Source organism: Haemaphysalis longicornis, unplaced genomic scaffold, assembly GCF_048455015.1.
Source record: "Haemaphysalis longicornis isolate Haplotype H1 unplaced genomic scaffold, Haemaphysalis longicornis Haplotype H1 scaffold_3, whole genome shotgun sequence".
Classification (NCBI taxonomy): domain Eukaryota; kingdom Metazoa; phylum Arthropoda; class Arachnida; order Ixodida; family Ixodidae; genus Haemaphysalis; species Haemaphysalis longicornis.
In genome coordinates this window covers 163,338,459-163,353,251 of record NW_027526335.1, presented here as the reverse complement: position 1 = coordinate 163,353,251, position 14,793 = coordinate 163,338,459, and the positions used below count along the sequence as shown (strand labels likewise).

Sequence of the window (14,793 nt, the reverse complement as noted above, 5' to 3'; positions counted from 1 at the left end):
CTGGGCTGCCTTGCTAAAATGAATTCGCGAACACTGGTCTAGGATATTGTCGGGGAGGAAAAACGGGCCTTTTGGAAAACAGCCGCAGGTTCTAATGTCCTAAATGCTGATTAAGCGCGTACCGGTTGTGCATACAAAATCCAGCCATTGTGTTCGGGACAACCAACCTTCGTTTAATGTTTACAAGCCTACATTTACCACATTCTAATTCTTTGTTCTAGCGCCCCTCCCCCCCCACCCCCCTCCCACCTGTACGCTCGAATCTCGACCAGATTTCTTTTTCAGCCATATTATTTACGGTTTCCCCTGAAAATCCTACTGGCGTGGTGGAGTTCATGGTCTCCGAAGCGTCACCGCAGTGATTTTTTATTTTTTTATTTAGAACATACTGCTAGCCTCTTAGTGGAGGCTTTTGCAGGAATTGGGTGATACATTCAGAACAATTACATAGCACACTTCGCGTTTAAAACAGAGAAAAAGCTTTACATTCACCATGGGCGCACGAAACCTCTATAATGTGACACAAAAAGCCACCCCGAAAGCCGCTGAGAACACAATGGCCACTATCGTTTGCTGGCTACGCCCTTCCGCGCGTCCCGGTCATACCGATGGCGCCCCAACTCCAGGAATCGCTCTTTCTGCACCTTCAATCGCCCCCTTGTGAATTAACTCATCAGGTCGCGCATATCATGGACACCCCAGGTGTACATCGCTTCCTCCCATTATAAGGAGCAAAAAAAAAAAAAATGAATAGGCTAGTGTGACGAGAGCGGCAACAGTCGCCTTCAAGTTTTCAAAGTCCAGTCGATGCAATGGTGAAGCACAAGTGACACCCCTCTCTCTCTACTTAGGGGGATGATCGCCGGCGGGGCTCAGCTTTCCCCTCCCCTAAGTAACGCCACCGTAAGTGCGATGGTTGGTTTGTTAGTTTTAAGCAGAACTGACACCGAATGCAACGAAGGCGATATTGACTGAGAGATTAATTGAAACGAAATGCACACGCGCCTAATCGACCTCGTTTTTCTGTTGTTTTTTTGCGGAAGTTTTCCTGGGAGTGGGGGGGGGGGGGGGGAGGGGATGGAATAGACTAAAAGCAGCAGCGTCTTGCACCGTTGGGTGAAGTGAAAGGAAAGCGCTTTGGTAACACTTAAAGTATCAGGGTTGTTCACATGAATGTTAAAATAACAGAAAAATGGTTGAATGGATCCAAATTAACAACGTTAATTTTTACCATCTGCTTCAGAAATAGGGTTTCACGTGGCAATGCTCCGCCAGGGTTTAACGTTCGTTTCCACGAACGGCGGCGCAAGTACAAGTCTCGAACGTAAAATAATATCAAGTCACGAAATTAAAATATTAAAGCTAAAATGTTCAAAGAATGCCTGGGACATCCCCTCACTCAAAATGTCTGGGCCAAGACGTCGTGCACCAAAATGTCCGTGCACAGAAATGTCCACACTGAAACGTGCTGGACTGAAATGTCCGACACCGAAATGTCCGGATCCCGTTTAGCAGTCCGCCCGTTTTGTTGGCTACGTTGTTACCGGGTTGTCCGGGACCGGTCTGCTCCTGAGCGCGCGGAAGGGCGAGTAGGAAGGCTGCGGAGGCACGGACATGGCGAAGGCAGGCCCGCGAAACTAATCTCCCTACCGCGACGAATGCCCAAGTGCCCAGCCGGGTCCCGGTCAACCCAGTAACAACGCATACGACAGAACGGACGGACTGCTAAAACTCTCTATTCTTTCCCCGCCAGGGAACAATTCTATCGGCCAGACGCGCATTATGGCCTCTCCAGACAAACGATGAAGGGTGAAAAGCATTCTCGCGGCTACACTATTCACCCGTCGAACGCCGCGCAAGCAACCAGCATGAAAGCAAACACAAGCTGCGGCCTGCTGCGTGGTTATTCTTCTGCCTTTGACCTTCGAGGAAGCACGTACGGCTGAAGGGCGGGCAAATTGACCATCTTATAGGAAGAGAAACGCAGTAGCGCTTTGTGGATTTTTGTACTCGAGCCTTGGCATCAAAAACAGCCAAATCCTAGCGATGTAACGGCAGGAACGCCGTTCCTGCCGTTCCTTCAAAAACGTAACGGGTTACCGTTACAGTTCCACCGACCCTTAATGAAACGGTGGCGTTCCTCCGTTCCTCCAAAAAGGAACTAGTTCCAGGAACGCCGTTCCTTGTAACGCCGTTTCGTACAATTTGATATCTATATATATAATCAGAAAAACGGCGACGAGGCGTTTCTTATCTAGAGAGCGTTGACTGGGGCAGGTTGAGCGGGATGACCTTATAAGGATACGAAAAGAGAAGGGCGAGGGCGACGTTCAAGAAGATAAGAGGCGCTGCCCAAAAGCAGCTTTCTCTTGCCGTTTAGCCGCACGTCCGTGGAGCAGTGCGGGAAAGCCCATCGCCGGCAGCGGAGAGCAGTTTTCTCTTGCCGTTTAGCTGCACGTCACCGTAGCAGTGCGGGAAAGCCTATCGCCGGCAGCGGAGAGCACTGAGTGATACACGTCTTCGCACTTCTAAATACAAACAAAATACCAAATTTTCGAACAGTGCTATTCCAGTTGAAGCGCAATCGAAGCTTCAATATTAGCAAGTTTCGATTACTCGCATATTACCTCTAACGTAGGGGTAGTTAGTTCATTAATTCATAGTTTTACTTTATTTCTATTCACCAAACGATGTACATTTACTCTGTACACGCGCAAGCGTGCAAATCTGTGAACTTTGCCGATTATGCATTAATTTCTATGCAAAAGGAGAGCGTTACGCGATTGGTCCGTGTTCAGCCTTTGCTTTGTTTTTGTTAGTTTTTTCTAATATTTTTGTTTTTATATCATTTTTGGGGTTTTTTTTTTTGTTTTTAATTTTTAGGTCTTTTAAACTTGGATCCCTTCGACCAATTATCTTCATTCATGCTATTGCGACATTCAATGTGTTAAATTTGCCAACCGTGCATTTTTGTGCCAATGCAGTGTATACGTTTAGGGCTGTGTCAGGCACGTGCCCGGTAAAGAAAGCTTACGCATAAAAATTATTTCCAGATGGATGCCCAGTTGGGATGTTTTTCGCTACGATATATGCAATGGGATACATTCCAAAACAAGTAGTACTATAGTTGACATCAAATTGTTATTACATATTTTTATTACTTATATCGATGCTCAAAGGCCCAGCAATTCTGAAACAGCACTTACAATACTTCACCGCGCGATAACTAACTAGAGAATGCCTTGAAAATCATCGGTTCCAGTTTCAACTGCTTCGAGCTCGGAGGGCATATGCCTTACATAATTGATTTTGTAGCACGCGCGACATGACAATTTTTCGCAATGTCCTTAGCTTTTTTAATTATGCATTCATGCATTAATATTTTTGTCAGATTTGCTGAATCAAGTCTTATTAATTCGTAACGTAATGGATTGAACTCAAAACACTGCGGAGGCCTGCAGACGCATTTTTTCGACCGCCGCGCCCCCGAGCTGAGTTGCTGAGCTATAACGTACTAGAACACCATAGTTGAGCTGCCTGAAGGTGCTTATAGGCATCGCAGTAAATATTGATGACCGGTTTCAACCAAAGCGCAGATGGCGACTTCTATTGCAATTCCAGGCTATGTTATCAACTTTTTTTCCCGCATATAAAACTTCGTTTTCGGCAAAAGTGACATTCTTGCGAGTGACAACACCTGTAGCTCTGGCTACGTGCATCTGCTCGTGACCGCTGGCAGCGCTATGTCGCCGATTGTCCAGTCGGGAGTGTAAGGTGACGTCACTAGTTTTTGCCAGATGTCAGCTGCAGAGGGTCTTTTCGTTGCAAAGGGGTGACGTCATGCTGATGTCCATTCAATGTGCGCTGCTCCCTATGCTGTTCCGCCAGCGCAAAAAATGAGATCAGAATATGTTTCACGTACCTGTCACAGGTACGAGCCATGATCTTCTGTTGCTAATGTAAGCGAACTGTCTAACAAAAGCTTGTTACTTCAAACTGCGAGGGGAAACCATCTCCATTCAAATTAATGGAAGTTCAAAAAAAAAAAAATGAAAGCGCACAATACAGCATTACACTGTGATTGTACAGCAGTAGGCCATGTCAACAATTTGGTGCTTGAAAATGTCCATGATTCTGGCATGCTTTTCATCCCTAAAGGCAACAGTCAGCCCTATTCGCTCTAATGAGAAAAAGTGACAGAAGTCCTCCTGTTCGCCCTCTTCTAAGAAGAGAAGGGCAGAATTTAACCCAGTCGTGACTTTCAAGTGGGCAGCCAATCTATTTCTTCATTCTCATCATCCTCATCATCACTGGCAGCGACAGGTTCTGCGCTTCTGGTGTGAGAAGTGACGTCCTCATCTTTCAGTGCACAGCACAACACTGCACTAACGTCCACACCGGGGTAGTCCGCAAAGAATAAGTCTTTAAAGCCATCCACCATGGGGGTTTCAATGGGTTTTATTTACCCAATTTTACCTTCTTTGTCCATTCTTCTTTCCATTCGGGGATTAAATTAACAAGCTTTCACAGTAACATTCATCCCAAAAATTGCAAGAAAACCTCCAACTGTCATTAGATGAAGGAAGAGAAAGTGAAAAACTGTAGAGAAAGCGTGTGGTGGGGAGGTGGGGGAACACATAGGTGTTACAGATGCACGGCATTACCCACAAACAGGCTATCCCCACCACTGCCTTAAAGTTCTTTGAATTACAAACTGATCTCCCAGAAATACAGGGCACACACCCATCTATACACAGATGGATCTGTGACTCTACGCCCTATCCAAACTCCATTCTCAGGCGGCGCTTCAGTGCTTAACATCATACCCAAAAGGTCAGCTGGTTCTAGACATTATTGCCTACCACTTACCTCTAAAGGCACACCATCATGTAGCGATTCAGTGGATTCCTGCCCACTGCGGTATAATTGCCAACATCAAGGCGGACACTGCGGCATTGATCGTGCATGATCTGCCCGTGCCAGTGATACCGATACCATTCTTCAGACGAGATGCTCCTGCTTTTGCATCCAAGACTGTCTGGAGTTTCCAGTGATCTGCATGGGCTGCTGCGCTACAAAATTATGCGCCGCTTAACTCCATAGACCCACGTGGAAAATTTAGGATGCCTCACGGACTGTCCAAGCATGAGAAAGTGGTTCTTCACCGCATGCTGCTAAATGTCACTTCCACAAGTCATCTCCGTTTCAAGCTTCCCCTTTCTGCACTATTTGTGACGTGCGCAAGGACTTGAACCACGTATTATGTGAATGTGTGCATTATGCAGTAGTTAGGATGCCCCTTTTAGTGCCCCTGGGACAGCCGCTTACTAGAGGACTAACACTAAGTGACGTTCTAGGTCCCTGGTCTAACTCAAAACAAGCATCTCGAGCGACAAAAGCTCTATTGACTTTCCTGCAAAGTACACGTCTTGATCGGACTCTGTAATTAAGGCTTCATTAGTGAGCGCATCACCGTTGTCATAGTCATCACTTCATCAATTTCATTTTTTCTTATTCATCTGGCGTAGCAAGCTAGGTGCCTTTGCCAACCTAACATCACCAGTACCATTAAAGGCTACTCTCTCTCCCTCTGCTTCTAAGGTGACTTTTCTCTATTGTTCCCTCCTGGCACATGCAGTCTCACTTGTACGCAGTGGCACTTCATGTCAGGAAGTGTGAACGGGCGAAAACCTTTGTGGCTGAAAAGACGTTTGGGGCCCTCTCTCAAGCGCTGCCCAGGGCACACATGTGACGTCACAATCTCAGAACGTCACACCCTATATCCCAGCAACTGTTCTTTCTTTATCTACTCCTCTAAAGCCTGACCATACTTACGGTCATACATCTCCACAACAGAGCTGTTCCACCGACAATCCCACCCTACAAAGGATGCGAAGGTCTGCCAAGTTCTTCTACCTCTCTTTCTAAACATTGACAAACAAATGAAACAAAATCAACAAGCTATTTATTCCGCACAGTCAGGATGATGGCAATGGTTCCCTGTTTGCACACACAGCGGCCACTTTCTTGAAGAAGGCGATGCACTCTTCCTTGGACTGGCTGGTTGTCGGCATGAAATGGCCACCCGGGTGGCACAGGATGGTTGGTGACACGAAAAAATGGAGGAACTCCATTGACCGTGCTGAAACCAAGTGGGCACACAAGCTTAGCAGGTCATAACACTTTCGGGGCAGAGTTTGAAAAACACAAGGAGGAATTAAGGCCTCAATATCCAGGCTCAGAAATTAAGATTGAAGCTTCAGTAGCACTAGAATACAAATCGGGTCAATATATAAATTGAAAGCATGTGAAGGCATTCTAAGGCTCTGCATAGTCAATGTGCTCAAAATAACAGTTTTCATAGGCCTTTTTTTTTCACACCGTGGCAGCAAACCAAACGGTTGGCTTTACAGCCACAAACCGAGGGTCACATTTTAGTTTCCAACATTGGGACTGCCCTCGTCTGTATAATACAATTACTGTACTCTACTTTCCTGGATCACTGCTGATAAACTGAAACTGAGACCAACCACCACAGCAGGTCGCCTTAGCCACAATACACCAAAGTAGTGCGAAAAAGCTGAGCACATAGAACTTGTGCACAAATTACATGTTTGCACCTCTTAGCAACATAACCCAAACTTGCCCCACTTCCTATTTTCTCTCTGACTTCCGAGCCTTTCCTCAAGCAGCCCCCGTCTTCCCCATTGCCCATTTACAAGGGCTTCTCAAGTATCCATGCTTGAGACCCCCTGCATTATTAGTATAAGCACGAGTTTGTCTAAAATTATTCTTTGCCAACTCGGAAAGCTTAGACTGTTCTTTCCATCCTCGTCAAGCTTGGCTTAATAAATACTTGTTAGTACAAGACTAAAATATGGCGATGAAGGGAATGGCCATCATGTCCAGGGATTTGCTATGTCCTGCCAATACGTAACAATGTTTTGTATTATAATTTGAGCCATTACAAACATGGTACTGCTTGAAAACAGTTCAAGCCATCAACTTAGTCGGCATCAACAGAAACAGAAAATATGGGAATGAAGGGGATGGGCCTGTTTTTATACCTCTGAAAACTTATAACCAGGGTTTGAACTTTTCACTTGAACCACGTAGGGATTCTGAGTTATGTCCATTTCAAAAATGGCCATTTTGCATTCATTTCAATCGCGATGTAGTTGAAATAGTGAGTCCTCTGACCAATGACAAGCACAGAAATCGGCGTTCTGTCTCGCTTGCGCTGCGTCATATCCGGTCGTCTGTTTTCAGCCAATCAAGGCTCACTCGAACTGGACACTTTGAAACGAACATGAAATGGACAAAACTCAGAATTACGCCCCACGTAGACATCTCATAGCAGTAGAACAAAGTCACCTATCAAAATCTCCTCAATGTTGGAACGGAAGCCCAGCCAAGCTCGAAGATCATCTGTGTTTGTCAATGGATGACATCATAAAGTCTGCCAAAAAGCGATATGAAATGTAACTGTGCCACTCTTTTATAATTCTTGCAAATAAAGGCTAGCACACCCTTTCTGCAGAGCAACACCCGAGAAAATTTTCTGCCATGGATGGCCTTCACTCAACTTTTCCCCATACCTAGCACTTGTTGTGGCGTGTGTATTTCTGCTCGCCGCCTTGGCAAGGTGCACCTGCCTTACAACCACACAATCGCCTTCGGCCAAAATCACACGGAAATTAGACGCGTGTCCGCTTGCTTCTTCGCCGCAAATGTCGTTGAACGAATCTCCTCCTCTCGGTTCTCCCATGATGAATGCAGTAGAGGTTTGTTCAAGTAAGTCAATTCAATTTTCCCGCATTCACACTGCTGGCACACCACCTTCCGGCTTTTACAGCGAAGCTGTGTATGGTTAGGATGCAGCAGATCATCTCCGACTACCGAGTGATGTAGACAAAAAGCGCACGCCAGTTTAGTGCCACCTTGTGGTACCCACTCAAATCCCTGGAATCGTAAAACTGCGCCGCACCTTCAGTGTATGAAATAACTCATAAAAAGTAATAAAGAACTTCCTAGGGCCTTCATATTTTGATTTAAGACAGCTTATGTTTCCTCTAAAAAGGAATACTTTCTGAACAATGCCTTTGTGTTTAGAGGTGAAGCATACATTAAGGAGATCGGTGTTAGCTTGGTCCTGGTGACAGAACTCTCCCACACTGATGTGTTGCGCAGTGAAGCGCGTCCGCCTACGGAGGGAGCATTGTTGGAGAAAAGTGGCTCTAACTCTTGTTTTATTGAAACTATCCCAGAAACAGTAGATGACAACTAGCCGCTAAGATACAATAACACTGAGTTTCATTTACTTGTCATGGTTAGTTAACAGCGAAGTTGTGAATATTGAGGAATTCTAATCTTTTTTCAAGACATAAGCTACCAGGGGAGGGAAAGGGACAGCCCACTGTTGGTCGGTCAGAATAAACATCTAGTCCGTCCAATTTTCATTCAGGTAATTGGCAAAAAAGTATGGCTGATTGGAAATTAAATAAGTCCACTCCTTGGACTACGCCTCGGTCAAAGCACATCATCGCTCCAATTGAGGCTCGTCATTACACCTTCCCTGGTCATCCAGAATAGAAGGGCAGTGAATTTTTTTTGTCATCCTTGGAACATCTTACACAGACATATTTTGTTTTAGTGTTTGCTTTGATCTCACCTATTTTCGACAGATTTTAATGCATTGTTTTTTATTATTATTATTTGCTGTTGCAAAAAACCAATCTCATGCATATATAATTAAAAGAGTGCTGCTATTGTCACTTAACTACTTATGTTTTGTCTGAAATGTCCCTGTTGAAAGAGAAATTCGTGGGATTGGGTCTGCATTTTTGTTGCGGGGGGGGGGGGAGAATGTATAAAAATAAAATGAAGCAGTAGTAAAGGAAGAAGTAGAAGCTCGGAGCATGGCCTCCTTCCTCTGTCTTCTCTTCACCCGACAGTTTTAACATTTGGTGCCAAAATCCCATGCGGAAATCTGCAAATTTCTGCATGGAAACTCTCTACGTGCAAATGGTAGAGGAATCATCTGAAACGTACAGCCCTGAACATCATGAACGAAGACCGTGAACGTAACGGCACAACAATGGAGCGCCTCAAGATGAAACTTTTGATTCGAATACCCTGCCTGAGGTAAACACTAAATGAAGCTCGCGTTATGCTCGAAGATGAAAATGACACAGTTGAGCTCCTCGGTAGATGCTACCGAATTTGAAGCTAAACCCGAGTATGACCATCAAGACCTGGCCATCAAGACGCTGGCCAAAGTTCGCTGTAAGATGGCCTTAATAGAACCGCCTTTGCAATGCATCCTGGGAGCGCCAGTTGCCAGAATCATCCCGTTCATTCAAAAAAGCATGCCGAAAACCGGTGGAACCCAGCTCCTCCCCTACCAGTCGACGCCAACAACACTGCCAATTGGTGCTGGATTGGGGGAGGAATTAAAAGCAGCTGAGTCGCCAGCCAGTGCCCCCGGATTCGCCACTTTTTCTACGAGAAGCATCGTGCACAGCATAATGGAAGAATAGGAAGCAACGAATTCTCCCGCAGACACCCCGGGACTTGTCACTTCAACGGAGAGCTTTGAACACTCCTGAAAGCGGTCTTCCTTGAAGCCAGGCAGTCCTCCGTCATGCCTCAAACCGCCAACCTTGTATGAACGCTGGAGGCAATCACAGCTGCAAGGACGGACTTCTATCATGGACATGTCCACGAAGTCGTCAGTGAAACAGATGCCCACGGTGCCATCTCTCAATTCTTTTGCCAAAGGGCAAATGCAACATATGACGCCCCATATGTTTCATGTGAATGAGCCACTGACCAACGATGCAGCCACCATGGACATGAAAAACAACAAGAGAAAGAGGCCAAGCATTCCCAACTCCTGTGCTGCAGCATTGGCAGAAAAGCCAAGTGCCCCATACAATAAATCAGCACATTTTCATACACCTCCAGACAGAACTTGCAAACTCCTACAGACGTGCCTACCAGGGCTCCAAGGTCGCCACTACAATATGAAAATCACACCAGAAGAGTTGTGTCGAGATTGAAATCTCAGTAAACGTCCAGAGCAAGATGGTGGAGACGCGTATTTCTTTGAAAAACAAAGCAATGTTCGAAGCGACCACTGGGGAACCAGCCAGCCAAGCTGAAGGAGACATCACATCAAAAGACAGCGAGCCCCATTTGCCTTCCAAGACACCTTTCAGCCACAAGAAGGACTACAAACACCGGAAACGTTACACAACGGCTCGGACGAAGACAGACAATCAAACAGCCCCACAGATATTTCAGTTAAGTCCTCTGACATCAGAAAGCCCATTATAAACATGTCAATGTCTGCAGAAATGCATCGTCCATACAATTAATTTCTCAGTGAGACCAGTTACTTGAGAACTGTTAAAAATGTTACGGCTGTTCAACACGAAGACACAGGTTCTTTTAAGGCGTATGACTTCGCAGTCTCACGGATGGCAGCCACAGTTCACCCCACTTTTATTATGAGCAGCAAGATGATGACCACATGGGATAAAAAATACGGCAATTTGGACTTTCCCCTCTGGAAGGAAAGGATGTAAGCGGAGAATCGGCAACATCTTCTGAGGAACTGGGCCAACGGCCATGAATCTGCTACAAACAATCTTTACTCAACTCCTTCTTTCATCCAATGTTGGTCATAAGGAGCATTTGTGCTTGCTGCCTTTGAGCAGCTGTCATTACCACTATCTCTCCATCTCATGAATTGGCAGCCACATTTGCTTCATCTTATATAACAGACTGGTAAGTAAATATATCTACTTAGGCCAAGCCAGTGACCCCGAATCCCAACCATGAGGCAGTGATAATTCGAAGGATAAGAATGGGGTGGAGTGCATTCAGCAGGCATTTTTAGATAATGAATGGCAGCCTACCATTGTCCCTGAAGAAGAAAGTGTACGACAGCTGCATCTTACCGGTACTCTCCTACAGGGCAGAAACTTGGAGGATCACTAAGAGGGTTCAACTTAAATTGAGCACGACTCAGCGAGCAATGGAGCGGAAGATGATTGGTGTAACTTTAAGGGGCAAGAAGAGAGCGGAGTGGGTGAGGGAACAAACGCGTGTTAAGGACATATTAGTAGAAACTAAGAAGAAGAAATAGACGTGGGCAGGGCATGTAATGCAAAGGCAAGATAACTGTTGGTCATTAAGGGTAAAAGAGCGGATCCCTAGAGAAAGCAAGCGTTGCAGGGGGTGGCAGAAAGTTAGAAGGGCAGATGAGATCAAGAAGTTTGCGGGGATAAATTGGTCGCAGTTAGCACAGGACCGCGATAATTTGAGATCTATGGGAGAGGCCTTTGTCCTGCAGTGGGCGTAGATAGGCTGGTGGTGGTGATGATGATATAACGTGCAGCGCTCGGTACATCTTGTCGCTGTCACACTGCCAACAAATTCAAAGGTCGAAGGGTGATGTATGCATCATGCATGTAAGCGGAAAGTACTACAGATTTCAGCAATTTTACACTGCGAAACAAAACTGGTACTGCGAATCTCAAAAGACGGCTGTACATACTGATTGCCAGAGAGAGAGAAGCACCTACCCTCTGAAGTAAGTTTATTCCACTATAATTGCATGTGCTTATTTTCCAACTGTAAGGTTTTTTTGAAATCGATGAGGCGAAGTATGAAATAAATTAAATTAGAGCAGTCTAGTGGGCAAACCTAACAAGCCAGAACTGTAGCCTATGTCTCACTACTGTTGATTGTATGCAGTGCTACTAAACACTTGATGTTTGACATAACGATAATTAAAAAAAAATGGATGTGTGATGATAAGAGAGGCAGGAGGCTGCTGATGGTTCCGAGAAGCTGCTACTTTTTCTCTGTCTTTGTTGTTCTACCTCGTTTTCATAATCCTCCCTACCCTCTGGAAAAATACAGGCTTAATCCCCACAATCTCTTTTTTATACTGTAACCATGTGGTCATCACGGAGTAGGCACGGCAGATATGACACTATTCTGTTGTGTCAGCAAGAACAAGTGTGGTCTGTCCATTTGTGCGCAACTGGTCTCATTCACTCCACAGTATGGTGGTAGTTGACCTTTCAACCTTAGCATATGCGACAAAATGTAACGTTTAAAAAGGTCCAACACTTCACCCCCCGTCCCAGTTACATATTACCAGTCACGGAGGGACAGGAGCTAATTTCAAGCAGTTATCTGTTCAGGAGGCAAAACTGTGCCACCTAAGCACCTCAATTTTGCGTTGATGTGGCTTCCTCAAGTTTCTTAGCCATTTCACCTGAAGCTTACACATTCCACCATGATTGCAGTGCAGGAAAAGCTGACTGGGGGCTGTAAGGGCTACAACTTAAAACTGTAAGGGGTTGCTGATTTGCAACTAAAGTGGAAAACTGGGCGAGTTGGTTGCCAACAAGGAAATTCATCGTTCTAGCGAACATTACCACAGGGACAAAGGTACAGTGCGCAACACCCTTGTCTATAACACTGAGTTCAACTTGAACTGGTTACCTCTCAAAACCGTGGACTCAAACTTGTCACAAAAAACATTGAGGTCAAAATATATGGCCAAGACTTCAGAATTACACAATAGTTTTCTTCAAATGTTTTTCGGCCGAGGCAAGATACGGCTATAAGCACGAAACCTGTGCTATAGAGAAGGGTGTTGCCCTCTGTACATGCAGATGAGACAGAGCGCACAGTAGAACTTTAACTCAGTTTATGCCTCAGAAACACGAAGAACTCCTACATATATGTGATACGCAGAAAGATAATCATAAAAACACGGTGAAAAACAAACAAAAGAGGACCGCGAAGGTCACACTTTGTCTTATCACAAAAGCTCAGCACAATGTTGGCCCATATCACAGGATGCAATTGATCTGACCAGTGTGCATGGCAATCACATGTCATCCATGTGCAATCAGCACCATCTCTCCAAAAAACTGATTTCTTTCGGAAGTGGTTATTAGTTTTCTTTATGAGAGCATGAATTGAGAAAGGGTAGTTTTGTTTGCCTTTCTTGTGATGCAGAAAATGTTTCTACTCCATTCTACAAAGTGGAATGCTTGGTGCTGTTCAAGAAAGCACTGATGCAAGTGGTGTTGTGGCATCCTAAAATTCCACTGGTATGTATGCTAGTAGCCTTATGACATTACTAGACTTTCATCTGTCATCTACTTTGGTCAGGTTTGGTGATAGCCTGCTAGTGCAAAAAGACAGTGCATGCTCAGGATATTGTGTTGTCCTAGTCCTAGTGACTTGTTCTTGGCCATGTGCAACCAGCAGATTTCTTGTTGCCAGGAGGGCAGCTCGGTTGCCAAGATCTGCCGATATGTGGATCATTTCCTTGCTGTCTTGGCTCAAGCTGTGCTCCATGATAGAGATGATATCATTGCCCGTGTGCTCCGCATTTTCATTGAATGTGCACATGGTCTGAGGTTCATGCACAAGATGCCCAAGATGGGTGTTCATCAGTTTCTGGATGTGGCATTCAGCCGTTTTGGCAGTATGCGCCTCGTAGTGAAAAGGGGCATCCTACCCTACCAGCCAGCCCATTTCAAACTTGTGAAGCGAGGCATAGCGAAGAACGCTATGAGGGCGGTGCTTACCTAGGTCTTGCCCGCATAAAATTCAGGCTAGCAGCTTGCTTGAGCAAGCTGAAAGACTGAAAACGGCATGCCTTCCAACAGAAATGGTGGCCTCTGTAGAGGACAGCCTTGTGAAGGATGCCAAAAGTGACCACCTGCCAGGTTAGGACTGTCAAAGACAGGAAGTCCCAGTGGTGGCTGTGCTGTACACGCATGAGGTGTTTCACCGCCTGAAAGACGTTGGCGGGAAATGTGGTGTGGAGGCGGTGTTTGCGGCTCCTGAGAGGGAGGCTCTCAAAGATGGTGAGTAAACTGAAAGTGAAAAACTCTTGCACCAAGTATAGCTGTGTCATAAAGAACACAAGTACGTTTGGATTGTGCGACAGGGGTGGTCCACAGGATTCCCCTGTCGCACAAAAAAAATCCTGGGCCATCTCCACTAATGTGAAACCTGGGGAGAGGAGAAGCATGCAGAGTATAAGTGTATCCTTGGCGCCTTGGTGTTTTTGCCAATGGAGATGAAACCGTTGGGGTGTAGAGGTATAAGGCTTGGCTGTAAAAGTTTCTCATCTTTGAAGCACGAAGCTCTCTAGTGCGAGGGGTAAATGAGTGTCCCGGTGTTTTTTTAGTACACGTTAACAAGCACTCCAGTGTCAGGCGTAAATGAGTGTCCCGGTGTTTTTTTAGCATGCATCACGTTCCAGCGCAAGGCGTAAACGAGTTTCCCAGTGTTTTAGTACCGAGACTACATGAGACGAATGACGATTATGACGACGACAACGACAACAACGACGACAATAGGAAACGCAGCAGCCCCAGCCCCTAAAAGTGCTACATTGGGCAAACAGGCAGGTGCCTCAATGTAAGGCTCAGATTGCAACAGACAGCTGTAAACGGGCAGATGGGGGCTGGCCACCTGACTGATCACTGCTGTAGGTGCATGGGTTGCACACCAGATGTCTCGCAGACACTAATCGTGTCCAGGTCTGCTTCCCAGACAGACTGAGAAATTATTGAGGCCTACACGATAAGCAGGGAAGGGGGAAAGTGTGTTAGTGCACCGTCCTTGGCACTGTCTGCCCAATTCATTTTTTGAAGAGGGGGTGCTGGCTGCGCATGGGTGACGGGTGATGGCCATACACACGTATTAATTTACGTACTGTGATATGGGCCAGAACTGTGCAGCACTTTT

At 45.7% G+C, this 14,793-nt stretch overlaps 1 protein-coding gene across 3 annotated transcripts in view; it reads right to left on the bottom strand.

The window, feature by feature from the left end:
- Positions 1–5,948: 5,948 nt before the first annotated feature.
- Positions 5,949–14,793, bottom strand: part of LOC144175356 (esterase OVCA2-like) — a 53,707-nt gene continuing 44,862 nt past the window's right edge. For all 3 annotated transcript variants that reach the window (XM_077704435.1, XM_077704437.1, XM_077704436.1), the window contains one exon: positions 5,949–6,142. In XM_077704435.1, coding sequence (XP_077560561.1) covers positions 5,979–6,142 — 164 coding nt within the window. In that variant the 3' untranslated portion in view covers positions 5,949–5,978. The remainder of the gene's footprint in view (positions 6,143–14,793) is intronic.